This window comes from Dermacentor albipictus, chromosome 8 (assembly GCF_038994185.2).
Source record: "Dermacentor albipictus isolate Rhodes 1998 colony chromosome 8, USDA_Dalb.pri_finalv2, whole genome shotgun sequence".
Taxonomy (NCBI): domain Eukaryota; kingdom Metazoa; phylum Arthropoda; class Arachnida; order Ixodida; family Ixodidae; genus Dermacentor; species Dermacentor albipictus.
The window spans coordinates 132,180,082-132,195,961 of record NC_091828.1 but is presented as its reverse complement, the minus strand read 5'-3'; the positions used below and the strand labels follow the sequence as shown (position 1 = coordinate 132,195,961).

At 45.6% G+C, this 15,880-nt stretch overlaps 1 protein-coding gene across 2 annotated transcripts in view; it reads right to left on the bottom strand.

Annotated features, from left to right (window-relative positions):
* The window catches only part of LOC135905857 (ATP-binding cassette sub-family C member 2-like), a 79,829-nt gene that overhangs the window by 51,363 nt on the left and 12,586 nt on the right, over window positions 1–15,880 (bottom strand). For both annotated transcript variants that reach the window (XM_070523016.1, XM_065436972.2), the window contains 4 exons: window positions 12,798–13,055; window positions 7,133–7,336; window positions 6,470–6,616; window positions 5,374–5,470 (listed from right to left, as the gene is read on the bottom strand). In XM_070523016.1, the coding sequence (XP_070379117.1) occupies window positions 5,374–5,470; window positions 6,470–6,616; window positions 7,133–7,336; window positions 12,798–13,055 (706 nt within the window). The remainder of the gene's footprint in view (window positions 1–5,373; window positions 5,471–6,469; window positions 6,617–7,132; window positions 7,337–12,797; window positions 13,056–15,880) is intronic.

Here is a 15,880-nt window from a genome sequence, read left to right as displayed (position 1 = left end):
ACGGCAGACGCCTCGGGAACCGGCATTGGTGCCGCCTTATTGCAAAAGCACGGAAACGACTGGCGTCCAGTCACGTACGCATCGCGGGTTCTGAGTGAGAGTGAAACGCGGTATGCTCAAATCGAAAAGGAGGCGCTCGCTATAGTTTTTGCGTGCGAAAAGTTTCATCAGTTTGTGTATGGTCGCAGGATCCTGGTCGAAACTGATCACAGGCCACTGATTGCTATCGCTCAAAAAAGTGTTGTGGACATGCCACCAAGGCTGCAGCGATTTTCATCCGTCTCTTCAAATATGACTATGTCTTGCAATTCATCCCTGGGAAAGACTTGCTGCTCGCAGATATGCTGTCCCGTGCTGCCACGCTGCCTGGGTGCGCTGAAGAAACGGAAGACGTGGATATCCACGCAGTTCAAGTGGTCTCAAGCCTTGTAAGCACAAGAACAAAGCAACGACTGGAAGAAGAAACTCGCACGGATCCGTATTTAAGCAGCGTTATAGAACAACTAAACACTGGTGCGACCATTCAAGGGGAACTTAAGCCGTTCACATCCGAGTTGGCGGCAGTGGATGGCATACTGCTAAAAGGAAGCAAGATTGTCATACCAAAAACCATGAGGGCCGAAATTCTGCGGCGGATACACGAGGGTCACTTGGGACAGAACAAATGCAAGGCCAGGGCACGTAGGCTAGTTTTTTTGGCCAGGACTCAGCAGTGATATTGAGAACCTGGTACGAACGTGCCATGTGTGTCAGAAATACGCCTACAGCCAACCGAGCGAGCCCCTGCTGCTACGGCCTACACCGGAACGACCATGGCACCGTGTTGGAATTGACCTGTTCCAATACGCAGGGCACTCGTACGTGGTAGTGTATGACGACCACTCGAACTTCCCAGAGGTTGAAAGGTTGGTGGGCACAACAGCGATGGAAACCATTTCTAAGATATCTGCCATATTCTCTCGCTATGGCATTCCTGCGCAAGTCTGCACTGACAACGGGCCCCAGTTCGCTTCAAGTGACTTCGCGGCTTTAGCAAGACGGTACGACTTCGAACATATAACATCCAGCCCTAATTTTCCGCGCTCAAACGGCCTAGCCGAAAAGGGGGTACAGATTGTTAAAAGAATTCTCAAGAAAGCTACGGAGTGCCGTGAGGATTTCTGGTTGGGCCTTTTGGCTTATCGATCGTCCCCCTTAGAAGATGGACGGTCTCCCGGAGAGTTGCTGCAAGGTCGTCGTCTTCGGACAACTGTTCCCGAGTTCAACACTGATGGGGGATGCCCTGTATCAAAACATCGGCAATCATTGCGGGGCAAGCCGCTATCGCCTCTTGAAGCAGGAAACGTCGTTCGGATAAAAAATGGGAACTGGTCACGCAAAGCAACGGTGCTTAAAGAAGCAGCGCCACGTTCGTATATGGTCCAAACTGAGAACGACCAGCAGCTGAGGCGCAATCGACAACATTTTACGGCGAACAGACGAGCACTTCGCAAACGTGAACGACTACGAGAGTAGCCGGGAAGACACTGAGCCGGAACCGAATAACGTATTACAACCGGTCGAAGATTTTGAACCGGTAAACGACGCAGGTGACACTGCGGCAGCCGACCACTGCTCAAGCCGGCAAATGACCGGGGTTCCTGACTCAGCCGGGCAAGAAGACACACCAGGAAACCCATCCGCACTGCCAACAATTCGTCGGTCTACCAGATCCCGGAGGGAGCCGAAGCGTCTTTGCTACGACGAAAACTTTCGTCAAGTCTGCTAGCTTAATTGTTTTTTTTGTGTGTGTGTGTTTTTGTGTGAAGACAAGCAAGTCTTCCAATTGTATGAAGAAAAGATGTATCAGAATGGGCTATCGCGCATGTGCGCCGATATCGTTTGCCACTTCTTTCCCTGGCTCTCCTTTCCCTCGGTGCCTACGCAAGTACATAAGCGTATGAATAAACGACCAGTTGGTCATTCTTTGTTCAGCAACAAGTCGCCTCGGTTCATTACTTCAAACGCGATACAACCTTAACATTCAAAAGAGGAGGAAAAAATGATCTAAACAATTACAGACCTATTTCTGTTTTGCCGCTCTTTTCTAAGATCCCCGAACGCATAATATACACGAGGTTAAACAAATTTTTAAATGCCCATAATATAATATGTAAACAACAATATGCATTTCAGGCTGAAAAATCAACGGTGACAGCACTGCTATTCATAAAGGACCGTATTTTGAAAAACTTTGAACAAAAACTATATACACTAGGTATTTTCCTTGACTTCCGAAAAGCCTTTGATTCTATTAAACATGAAATTTTGATGGAAAACCTGGAAAAGTATGGTATCAGAGGAAAAGCACATGAGCTGATAGACAGTTATCTCAAAGGAAGAAAACAATACACCAGTATGAATCAATTTCTGTCAGACATAGGAATAATTAAGTACGGTGTGCCACAAGGATCTATTCCTGGGCCTTTGTTATTTATTTTATACATCAATGATCTCGTTAACATCCCCCTGACACCTGATATTATCCTTTCGCGGATGACACTAAGGTCTTCTTTTCTGGTTCAAATCTAGCCTCACTTAAACAACATGCAAATCAGTGGCTGAGTCAGCTGCAGATCGGGTTAAACAACAATGAACTTAACTTAAATATAAAGAAAACACAATATATTATTTTCCGCCCCAAGAACAAGCCCTTGAACCATCACGTCCAATTACAGATCTATAATACCAATCTATTGCCAACAAATTCTTGCCGCTTCCTGGGCGTCTGTTTCAAATATGACTTAACATGGACAGATCACGTGGATCAGGTTCGTTTGAAAGCATCTAGGTCCATCGGTTTGTTGCAACGCGTAAAATATCTTTTACCTCTGCGCTTGAGAAAGCAGATTTATTTTTCCGTAGTTCACTCCTACTTTATGTACTGTCAGCTAGATTGGGGTACATGTAACAAATCAGATTCAGACCGCCTTTTCTCGCTTCAGTTCAGGGCGTTGAAGACGGTACTCCGTTCCGCACCTGTTATCAAAGAATCCCTGTACGACGCAGTTAAGGTACTGCCGTACTATCGCCTTTACATCTTCTCATTGGCTGTACTTATTTTTCATTACATTAAACAAGATTTTACATCCTTCCGCTTGAAGTACTTAAACAGGAACCTTACCCATAACTTGCGCACTGTATCTATGGTTTGGTCGAAGTCACGCACAAATTATGGTACTCAGAGCATAGACAACCAAATAGTTACACTCTGTAACACTTATCCTTTAATGATCAACTGCATAAATGATTGCCAAACCCTTTCTCAATTTAAGGAAAAAATGAAAATGAAGCTTTCCTCTCCTGTCTCTTTTGCTTAGAATTGTACCTTTCTTTTATTTTGAGCAAGTGCTATTTGAACGATTTTCTACATCATTGTTTCCGTGAATTATAATGATGAATTCAATGTATAATATTAAATCATAGGATAATTTGTCATATGTGATACAGCATTGTATTTCTGAACTTCCACTGATTTCTTTGAACTCGCAATGTAGTGAGATCTGCAGAATGCAGTAATTTGTCGTGCCGACCTGCTGTCATAATGTGTGATCTCGAGGTGAAGACCCTGTCTAAGCACCCCCTTCCCCCTTTCCTCAAGCAGTTAATATCTAGTGAGGAGCAGTGGGAGGCTGCCTTGCGCAGCTCCAGGCCCGATCTTCAGGAGGCCATCCTGGAGTGGGCTGAGAGGATAAAGGAGGCCTACTTCAAGTAGTTCCTCCCCCACCCTCTATTCCATTGCCCCCTTCCCTTTAAAGAGGGATAAATAAGGTTTTTCATCATCATCATCATCAGGAGGCATTGTTGCCTCCTTTTGTCGCGCCTCGTGGACATCCTGTACCATCTATGTATGTCCGAATAAACTGAATTGAATTGAATTGAATATATATATATATATTCACTTTTACCAAAAATGGTTAAGCTTTGCCAACAACAGGGAGCAGAAATTTATGACCTCATCCTCGATTACAAGCATAGACCAAAATCGGCGACAAAATAAATTGACGCAGAACGGTTGAAATTTTGTTTCTGTTTCAAAAGCCGACATCAGCAGACATAGCAGACATCAGCAGACATAAGCAGGGTCTCTTACATGGCCTAAAGCACGAAAATACGATATATCAGTGTATGCTTAACTGAATTTATTAGACATATTAGTTACCTGCGAATTTTTTTTTCCATTTCAACATGGCTTTGATAACTCACCTGGTACAATATTCATTAGGGTTTTGCGAAAGACGTACCTTGAAATTATTGCTAAACTTCGGATCGGCGCATAATTTATGTTAGCTTTAGATTATCGATAGGAGCAGCTTTTTATTACTATTGCTGAGTTACAAAACTTTAATTTATTAGCTGGTTCTTTCTGTTCTTTTCATTTACTTTCTATTGTCGGCATAATCTGAATTTTTTTCTAATGGATGCTACAAACCGCACCAAATTCAGTGTATCGGATGCCCAGGCGTACAATTCCTCCTTTCCCCGTGAATTTAGCTGCCGCTCCTGAGGCAAAGCTTCCTCTTAAACGAAACGTGTGCAGCAATTACTTCAATGCAAGTTTCAAACGAAACGCCCTACACGGGCAACATATATAGTGCAGATGTTGCTATTTTCTATTCTACTTAAGCATAACTGCAGAGATCATCCAGTCAGAAGCCAGTTTTAAACTCCGACAGCATGCGCTAACAAGACATTCCAAGAAGGGACTCGAATAGTTCGTCAGGCTAGTGTGTCAAACATATGAATGCGAAAAATGCCAACATATGCTGCAACAAAAGACCGCGAGTAGCAACAGCAGTCACAAATAATCCTTAAGCCAAGCCACGCCAGCCCAAGACCTTGTTCCAGATTAGCACTACTTGTTGATTAATACGTAGGTGGTGCAGGTACCCCAAAACACGCAGTCGCGCAAAAGATGACTCAAGCATAAATTTTTGAGTTTCCTTCTGCCGTGGCCGTGCTCAAAAGCCAGCGTTTAAATGAAGAGGCTGCGCTGGCAGCCTCTTCATTAAGCGGCACATTGTTTTATACGCTCCTTTTGCACTACTCGAATGCCCTTGTGAAGTAGCAAACACAGAAGGTCAAGTGGCAGGTAAATAAGGCACAGGAAGAGAGAGGCTTGAAGTGATCACCTGAAGTGGCGAACAAGCAGTGTCGCTGGAGCCCCAAGGCGATTGTTTTTTGTCCTTTTCTCGAAGTGTTGGCTGCAGCGACGTTACTTGTTCGACCGCTATTATGTGATCCCTACGAGTAGCATTCTAGAAACACTAGACTGACAAACGCAACAAACGCAGGCGGTCAGCGAAAAGAGAGGCAACGCGGAGAATCACCAACCTTTTTTCAAGTTAATGCTCTGCTTGTTATTATTCCTTTCGAAGGTCTCTTCCTCAGCGGTGAGAGTCTTCGTCATTCTTCGCAAGCCTTCCGACACCTGAGAGGTCGGTACGCCAGGATTAGTAGTTTTGCCGGCACTGCCGAAGCATCACCCTCAATTGGGACATACAGGTCTCTCCACACAAAACATAAAATACACAGGTATGACACGTCACGTGAGTGACCGGCTAACACTGACCGACAAATTCGAGCGCCCACCTGCTGGTCAATGGTGCAATGCCAGTTCGTGGTCTTCTGCGTTCCTAAGGATTTTGCAACTGTACTAGCTCAAAACCATGGCGTCGGCATCACTTTGAAAATCCGTTCTTCAACTGCTGAAAATTTTCAGGCATGCACTATGCACCGTGTCCGCTATGGGCAGGAACATCAAGTGCTCAGATTTTTTTAGGAATACACCGATGGTTTAAGAAAGTGACATTTATTTGAAGTGGTTCACACAGCTACAGTGAGTCACTGAAATCAGTAGACTTCCCGCACGCGTTGCTTTGCGAAAGTGCCACGTATGATGCCATGGCAGAAGAAAGTCTGCCTCCGAAAACGGTCTAGACTCAAGCCGCTTTAAAGAATGTCCTTTAAAAAAAGTCAAAAGAATGTCGCACTCGAAGTCATCACGAGTACAAAAACATAAGACTGGTTGTTTGTTTAAAGCTTCACGCGCAGTACATGGGTGTTTTAGCCATTTCAATTAGGGAAGCAGTCGGCTTTCGTAAATTGCGCCTCTAGTCAGAGGCAGCCCATTAAAGCCCTGTCGCCGCGTGATAGTTGCAATGGAATTTGCTGCTTCGATTAACCATGACTTCAAGTTATACTGTACAGTGCTGCTATGGCTGACCGCAGGGCCGCAAAGCTAGTGAAGACCTAACTTCTATTTATATGTTGTTGTCTCCTGGAAGTGTCCGTAACTACTGTTTTTGATTAAATCTCGGCCAATGCGACGCCTCTCCACGCAAGTAATGCATGGACTATGCGTGAAATAAATCCGGCGCTGAAATTCAGATGTGGTATGATAGCTTGAATAGGCCTGCGAAATACGCACCATACTTCGATTGCGGAGCACAGAAGCCATGTTGACTACCACAACATCCATAATAGACAGCATGTAGAGGGCGGAGAACGACCGCGCTGCTGTCAGTGTAGCCGGCCTGTTAACAGCTGCGTACGTTCCGAGGAGGATTATGGTCATCTGTAATGAAAGGCATTTCGTGATTACCTTCGTGATATTTCCGGAAATAAACAAGAATATCGTAATGCAAATGTCGAAATAAGGAAAAGAGTGGGAACATGCTTGCTCTATACAATATTCATACAATACCGAAACCGGTGGTGCAGGGGTGCCAAAAGCAGTTGTGACCATGGCACCCTGCAGGCGGTGGACGCAGGTTTTTGCCCTGTTGTTGCTCTTGCAGTCTATCTTTTTTTTATGAATCTTTACAACTTTAGCTATCGCTCATTCTTCAAAGTTTTCTTTTTCCTTTTATTTCTTTTTAGAAGTACTAAGTGACCGGTTAGTTGTTGGCCGACAAAGACAAATAGTTTTACGCTAGGGTAACTCTTATGTCGCTCTAAAACTCGGTGTGCTGCAAGCATAACTGTCACTTGCGCTGTTTCTAATTGTGGTACACAAGTACAGATGCTTCTCGCTTGTAACAACCGGTGCAGTTCGTTCACGCCGCATGAAAGTCGGACATTGTGGTCTCACCATGGAACTGGAAGAGTTCTGCAGAGAGTCGATGAAGCCATCGAGAAGGTTGGCGAGGAAGATGAAGAACACCTCCCTCTCGCGGAAGCGACTCATCACCCGGACAACTGCGTCTTCCCAGGCGTAGAACTTGACCAGCCGGACACACGACAGAGTGTCGGCCATCTTCCTCAACCGCTCGTCCCGGTGGCGGTTGACGCGCTTCTGTTAATGCAGCGCCGAACAAGAGCGTATAAGGCTCAACCACATCAAAATTGCTGCATGACACTTTTTTAATGTGTAAGCATTCTTTGGCGAGGTCCCAATCCCTGTCACGCGAAAAATGTAATGTCATGTATCTGCACAAAGTTGCATAACTTGAAAAGTTGACATTTAATCGTTATGATAATGTAAATGTAGATGATTGGAAGGTTTTAAGTTATAAGGAACAATTTAATGCAAAAAGAAATAAAAGAAAAGAGAATAGCCACAGAGATACCCAGGGCTCCTTAGAAAATACCTGGGGAAGCTCATAGTAAGCGTGGGCATACGTAAATTTTGGGCGTGGCCAACTTGGAGGGTGGCCCAACTTAAATTTGGGCGTGGGCCAAATAAAATTTGGGGGTGGCCCAACTTAAATTTGGGAGTGAGGCAGCCTAAAATTCGGGGTAAGACAACCTGAATTTCGGACGTGGCCCACTTTCTTATATCGCACTGGAAAGTCTAAAAAGGCCCTCGTTGATTGTTAAAGATGATACAGCATTAAAACACCATGTACGCAAAATTTGTGAAGTCAAGAGACCCAGTGTTGCTAGCAGAATTCAAAGCATATAGAAATCAGCTTACGTCTATGCTAAAAAAGCAAAATATCCGCATTAAATCAATTTATTTTGCGAGAAAGATACGCAAACGCCGGAGGTGCTATGGCGCAAAACAAACGCGTTCATTTACCCAGCCAGATTGCCAGCTATCTCGGATAGCATTTTGAATGAAGGTGTATAGCTATCAAGGCAATGACCAAAGTGTTGAGAAACCTCTCTCTGGTAAATCTTTTATTGGCAACACTAGCCCGGATTTGTTTTCTCTTAATTATTCGCCTAATAATAAACTCTGCAAAAACAAAGGCGATATTATACCGACCTAAATGCAAGAAATTATCACACATAATTAACGTTCACTTAGACAATGACGGTATAAATTTTGTAAGCTCCGCAAAAATTCTTGGAGTTAATTTTTCAGAACATTTAAACTGGAATGAGCACACTGAGCACATTCAAACGAAAATTTACAGTGCTTTCGGCATTATATCAAGGTTAAGGTACATACTTCCCGTGAAAGTTAAAATTTTGCTTTATAGTTAACTTGTCTCCTCTCTTCTAGAGTGTAGTATTGTGTAGTGTACAACTGTGGCTACAAATCTGAAAAAAAAAGCTGCATATCCTTCAGAAAAGTGCAGTCCGGTGTATAGCCCCCCAAATGTCCCGTGCCTCTACCTTTCAAATACGATATTTTACTGGTGTTTTCTTTATTTGACTACAAACGAACGATGATGTACAAATGCTTCCTCTGTTATAACGAAAATTATTCTCTCTCTTTAGCGAATTTGAAACATAAAACCATGTGTAAAGAATATGAGGTTCAAAGAACCATGGGCTGTGCCCACCAGCAGAGAATACGGTTACACACAATCATTACGTTACACGATGCCTGTACTAATAAATAAACTATTTAAGCAGGGCTTTCATCCTCTGTGTGCTTCTACTAGAGCCATTAGAGAGGTATAGCTTGTCCGGTATTCGGGTCAATGCAGACGGACAGGGCGTGGGGTCGGAGGCGTAAACGTGAGCGACCTGCATGGTGCAGCCACCGCGTAGCGCATAGCTCAAAGAGACAAAAAGAGCTAATATTACAGTAACTAAGTGTATGTTAATTTGCTGCGGATGTAAATTTTTGGCAGCAACACGATTACACCAGTGCCAAAAATTTACACCCGCAGCGAAGTAGAATACGCTCAGTTCTTGTTTTTTAGGTTTTTAGTGCACGAAAAGGGCCGAGAGACAGAGGTACGACGCGGGCGCAGCGCCAACTTCCAACAATTGTTTCGTTCTGCGAAGCGGTAAACATATATATAGGTAACAGACAACAGCGTACGCAAGCGCATATGTACTGGTTTTTAATCAAATCAGACAGCAAGGAGACGTGTGTAATGGAAAGTTAAGATGATATCGAAGATGAAAAAGCGACCATGCATAGCCCCCCAAATTTTTTTTGTCATTGTAAGATTAAAATTCCATTCCCATCAAGCACCCCTCTGTGTCAGGTTTAAAAAATCTAGTTCTTGTTTTTTTTTTAATATCGATTGAAGGCGCGCTAGCACAAGCGTTCTCCAAACTAGCGATCTTCGCCGCTTCAATAATCTCATGAGTTGTTTGCGTTGGGCTTCTTCCTATCACGCCACAGTGCACTGATTATAAATTTCATTTCATTTCATGTTATTACCTTAAAGACCCAAGAGGGGTAAATTGTGGGACTGCACTCACGATTTCTGCAGTGAAAAGCCCGAGAGATGCCCCACTCCTCCAGTTCGAACATTATTTACGTGTTCACGCAGCCTATCATTTGCGCACCTTCCCTGTTTGGCCGATGTATTTTTTTGCCGCACGACAGGGGCAGTTCATACACGATATTGTTCTCACAAAGAACATAGACTTCCCTATGATTTGTCCGGCAACTGTTCTTCTCAGAACCACATTAGCTGGCCTTGCACAAGTTGGACAGCTTGATTGGCGCTAAAAAATGACGCTTACATTTGCGTTATTGCCAATCTTCTTCAGTCTGTGCGAGATATCGTCGATGTACGGTATTACTGCGCGTTTCTGCTTCACTCGCGCAATTTCCGGTGAAGTAAACTTCTCATCCTGTCACCCGCGTTTTGCGGTCTTAAGGAGACCTTGGAGGGGTGAACTTAAGGAGAACCTGGAGGAGTGGGGCATCTGGCTTTTCCCTACAGAAAGCATGAGTGCAGCCCCATTTATAATCAGTGCACTGTGATAGGAAGAAGCCCAACGCAAACAACACGTGAGATTATTGAAGCCGCGAAGATCGCTAGTTTGGGGAACGCTTGTGTTCGCGTGCCTTCAATCGATCTTTCAAAAAAAGAATTCGACTTTTTAAACATGACAAGAGGGTGACTTGATGTAGATGGCATTTTAATCTTGCAATTACAAAAAAAATTTTTTTTTTTAGCTATGCATGGTCGCTTTTTCAACTTCGATATCATCTTAACTTTTCGTGACATATGTCTCAATGCTGTCTCATTTGATTAGAAACCAGTATATATGCGCATGCGTACGCTGTTGTCTGTTACCTATATATATGTGTACCGCTTCGTAGAATGAAACAATTGGAAGTTGTCGCTGTGTCCGCGTCGTACCTCTGTCTCTCGTTCCTTTTCGTGCGCTAAAAACCTAAACGCTATGGAATACCAACATGCCCAAACCTACGCTCTTTCATATTTTTGTCTCTTTGAGCTGTGCGCCTCCCGGTGGCTGCACCATGCAGAACGCTCACGTTTACGCCTCCGCCCCAGCGCCCCGTCCGCCTGCGTTTACCCGAATATCGGACAATCTAAACGTTTCTATTAAGTGTTCTTGTCGGGACAAACTGTCCTGGTATAGCAGTGTCCTCTTACTGTATTATTCGCTTAAAAGTTCTTTTTTGTTTTCTATTTGTCTATGCAATATAAAATCACCTCCTTGTACGCGTATTTACTGTGATCAGTGTTCCAAGTATTTGTCGCTATGAAGGATGTTCGCTTACCGCGACAGCTGTACTGCTACGTAATAGGGAGTTGGGATCCTTGTGAAGTCGCTACTGCGACTTTTAGCCCCATCTCCTCCTTTTTGACGAAGCAAACTAAAATAAATTGGAATGGAATGAAAATTTGGGGTGGGACAAGTTGAAATTTCGGGGTGGGCCGACCTGAATCGGGATAGGCTGACTTGAAATGTGGGTGTGGGCGAAGTTAAATTTGGAGGTAGAGTCAACTCAAATTTGGGGATGGGTCTATTTGAAGTTTGCATGTGGGTCAATCTGAATTTGGGGAGGGGGGGTGTCAACTTGAAGTTTGTGGCTAGGGAGTGGCTCAACTGAAATTTTGGGGTCAGCCAACTTTAAATTTGGGTTGGGTTTACTTAAAATTTGAGGTTGGCACATCTGAAATGTGCGGCTCGGCTAACTTGAAACTTGGGGCTGGACCTACTTAAATTTGGGAGTAGGTCAACTTGACATTTAGGTGTGGGCTACTTGAGATTTTGGGGTGGCCCCATGTCCAATTGAATGCTGCTGAACGTCGTTCGAGTAATGAGCACCTCGCGGGCAAGCGAGCACGTTTAGACGCGTGGCGCGTTTTCATTGGGCCTCACCGAGGCGCAGTCAGAACGCATGCGAGAGGCTCTGTGGACAAAGGACGCGCGCATAACCACAGCGAGGGTGACACGGCACCGCGGCGATGCACGCTGCCCTCAACTGCGGCGGCCGGCGTTCACCTGTCGACCGCAATGCTCCGTCGAGGCGCGCTCGTGCCCGGCTCGATCGCATTGAAGGGGCCGCGTGCGGCGAGAAAATTTCACCATTGCCTACTGAAGCCTAAGCATTATTTGTCACCGGAAAGGCCATGGATAGACGCGGGCAAGCTTGGAAAAGCAAGTAAGCGAAAACGAAGCCGAGCCAAACAATATTTACGTATGAGCAGACAATTCGCAGGATTTCTGTGGCTTTCTTAACGAGATGAATGTGTTTAATGCAGTATGAAGAACACAAGATACACGCATAAACTCGTACTTTGCTAAATACTAGCGTTTCAGCAATAAAACTGAAATTTCGGCGAATTGGAAATTCATTATTTCAATATATAGCAGCGCAGAAAAACCAGGACAAATAGGAAGAACGCACACACCACAAGGGCTGACAACTTGCAACTGCAACTTGAAACTGAAGGGTTTAAATTGATGTGTTCACAGATATCAACAAGCACAAACGAACACGGGCATTTCTCCATGTCCTGATTTTCGTGTGCTGTTATAAATCGAAGTTAACAGCTTCAACATTCACACCTAAGTGCCCAAAATAATACTTTGGTACGACAAATTTCTTTTTTAATCGAGTTGTAACAATATGGTGTAGGTTCAAGTTCCCCTATATCCAATACGATCGAACTGATTATGTCCGTCTGATTTTGCCGTGTTAAGGCGAGATGATTGCAATGCATACCGAGTGCTCAGGCTATACAGCACTTGATAAGGGGGGCTCGAGCGATGAACTTGCCCTCCGTATTTGGAAAGCTAGGTGCGTTTGTATCGAACGACATCCCACCTGCTCCTCTACTTTCTCCTCTTTCTCCTCCTTGGCGACACTCTTTGTACTGTTTTAGAACACAACCCCTAATCTTACATTCCGATGACACTACGGGGATAGAATGGCAGCGACGCTTGCGACCGGGGAAGATATGCAGGCTAATCAACAGTGGTGGTCACTCAGCAGGCCCCAGGTGCATCGGTGTGAATCTAAAGTAGCTTGATTCTCTCGTAATAAAGGCTACGTTTTTAAAGTAGATATACGCAACGTGTTAGAACACATCCAGCCTTCAACAAACCTGTAACGTTTATCAGTGGGGCAAAGTACTTGCCCAAAGTCCTGTCTGCACTTTCGAGGCCGGGACGAAAAGAGCTAGCGATGCCAGCTGCCAGGCGATGCAGCCGATGACGGGCAGAACCCCGACGCGCTTGGCCAGCATCCACAAGACCAGCGGAAAGCAGAGGAGGCCGCTCACAGATTGGGAGATCACAATGGCAGCGACGTTGAGCTGTTCGCAATCCACTCCCACCAGAGAGACGAGGTAACCGGTGGGAGTCTCCGCAAGGGCTCGGGCACTCATGCGCGTTGTCTGAAAAGGGAAAGAGTAACAAATCGACGCTCAATACGAACTGCATTCTTTAACTATTTCAGCCATATTGAGCCTATCTATCTATCTATCTATCTATCTATCTATCTATCTATCTATCTATCTATCTATCTATCTATCTATCTATCTATCTATCTATCTATCTATCTATCTATCTATCTATCTATCTATCTATCTATCTATCTATCTATCTATCTATCTATCTATCTATCTATCTATCTATCTATCTATCTATCTATCTATCTATCTATCTATCTATCTATCTATCTGCTTACGCCAAACCAGTGACCGAAGTTGTCTCTCATATTAGGTCATTATGTGGTCGTGATGCCGTCATGGCCGTTCCATCGTCGTCATTCCCGCTTCGTGATCTGACTCTCGTCATTGCCGTCGTCGTCCCACACATCTGCGATGACCCAGTGAACCAAGTTGTCTACCAACTTGGGTCACAGGGTATATGTTTTCGTGGTCGTAATGCGATCGCAGTCGTTCATCATTGTCATCACAGCTTTGCAATATCGTCATTGTAACTTCAATATCCGACTCCCATCATGCCGTCGTCGCCACATAGTCGTCGCCGTACTGTCGTCATCACGCTATCGTCGCCATGGTGTTATCTCACCATCATCACTTCAGTAACCTCATCCAATTGTCGTCACACGATCTTCGTCAATCCACCGACGTCATTCATTGTTTCTCATTCGATTATCATTATGCTGACTTCATTCATTCGTGATTATGCCACTGTTGTCGTGCCATCGTCGTCATGGCGTCATCGTCAGACAGACGCTATCATGCATCCGCCGTGGTACCGTCGTCGCCATGCCACCGGTGGTCGCGCCATCGTCATCGCCCCCCAGATTCTTCATCCGGTTTTCGTCATACGTCGTGGTCCCGCCGTCGCCATCATGCAGACTTGGTCATCTCATTGCATTCATGCCGTCCCCGTTTCACGGCCCTTGTCGGCCCGTCGAAATCATTCCTTCTTCGCCATTGCACCGCCACTGCGTCGTCGTCACGCCGCTATGCTCATGGGCGACCTTGGCCAGCGAGTGCGAGCGGACTGCGACGACATCGGAGTATGTGGCATACAGCCGAAGCAACGAAAGTCTCAGTATTACCACTACCCGCGTCAAATAGATGTGACTTCAGGCATACGGTCTGTCGCTACATTGCTCGAATGCTATTCGCATTACTGTCGACAGTCACCATGAGATGAGCTCTGCCTTAATTCTTATTGTGCAATGTGCAGAATGTTCGGAAGAGCGTGCGTCCGGTGTACTTAGTCACTTCAGCTCCCTCCCCTTCTTCTCCCCCCCCTTCCCGAAATCGAAATGACACAATATTAAATTGAAAATATTGCTCTTCGATCTCACACGTGCCTCTTATTACACTATATACGTTATGTGAGCAAACCTTGGGGGGGGGGGGGGGGGTGAGTATTCTGTACGAGACCACCTAGTAGTCTGTCGATTTCGGCGGCTGCTGATTGAATGCAGCTGTACGAGCGAGGAGGAGGCGAGCGGCCTTAGCCAATCAGGAACGGCCGAAATAAACAGTCCAGTCTGTGGACTGTTACAGAATACCTCCCCAGAAAGCGTACCGTATAAACGCGTGTAAGGGCCGCACTTTTTTTTACAAATTCGAGGGCCTATTTTCGGGGTGCGGCCCATACACGCGACATACGAAAAAAAATTTTTTTTTCAAGTAAAAACAGACCAATAAGTGAATGCGCGTTTATTTACAATAATCCTCATCAATCATCACTATTTACAATCAGTCATCATCACTCGCGGAGTCCTCAGACTCCGAGCTGGTGCTGCATTCTTCTGGCTCATCACCCCACAAGTCGTCGTCTTCAGTTCCGTCCAAATCGCTGGAAATCCCGGTCACTTTGAAGCTGCGGGATACAATGTCCGTAGACACCGAATTCCACGCGGTCAAAATCCAGCCCAGCACAGTCGCGAGCGGTGCCCTCTTGAGCCGCCCAGTCGGAGTCTCATCGTGATCGCCGTTTGCAATCCATTCCGAGTATTGCCTCCGGAACTCAACCTTAAAAGGCCGGTTAATGCTCACGTCCAGTGGTTGCAGCACGCCGGTGAGGCCGCCCGGAATAACGGCCATGTCTGTGCGGATACTGCCCAGTTGTTTTTTGACTCTATCCGTCAAATGACCGCGGAAGCTATCCAAGACGAGCAGCGATCGTTTGGCCAACATCGCGCCTGGGCGATTCTGCCAAACGCTCTTGATCCAATCGAGGACGAGCTCATCATCCATCCAGCCCTTTTCTTGGGCTCGAACTACAATTCCCTTGGGGAAAGCCTCATTCGGAATCCTCTTCCTTTTCAAAATCACATACGCTGCTACAACTCGCGTGCCTTCGACAGTCGCAAAACAAAGCCGGGGTGGCCAGCATGGTGGCCAGGGCTGATGATACCGATGACGATATGGATTGCGGAAGCTCGCGGCAGAAAGAAAATATGATGATGATGATGACCCGCGACATCGGCGCCATCCGTGGGCGGCATCTGGAAGCTTCCGTGCGCGCGCATTTTGAAGGCTAATCACACGTGGGTCGTGGAAAGTTCGGGGTGCGGCCCTTACACGGATATTTTTTTTTTAAATATTTGCTTCGGGAAGTTGGGGGTGCGGCCCATACACGGGTGCGGCCCTTACACGCGTTCATACGGTATTTTCTTTACACGATGCATGCAACGACATCTGCATACGTGCTTACTGCAACATGGACCTAAGGTTTACCCCAAAGTTTTCGTCTGTTTGTCTGTCCTTCCTGCCGCTCGCCTGCG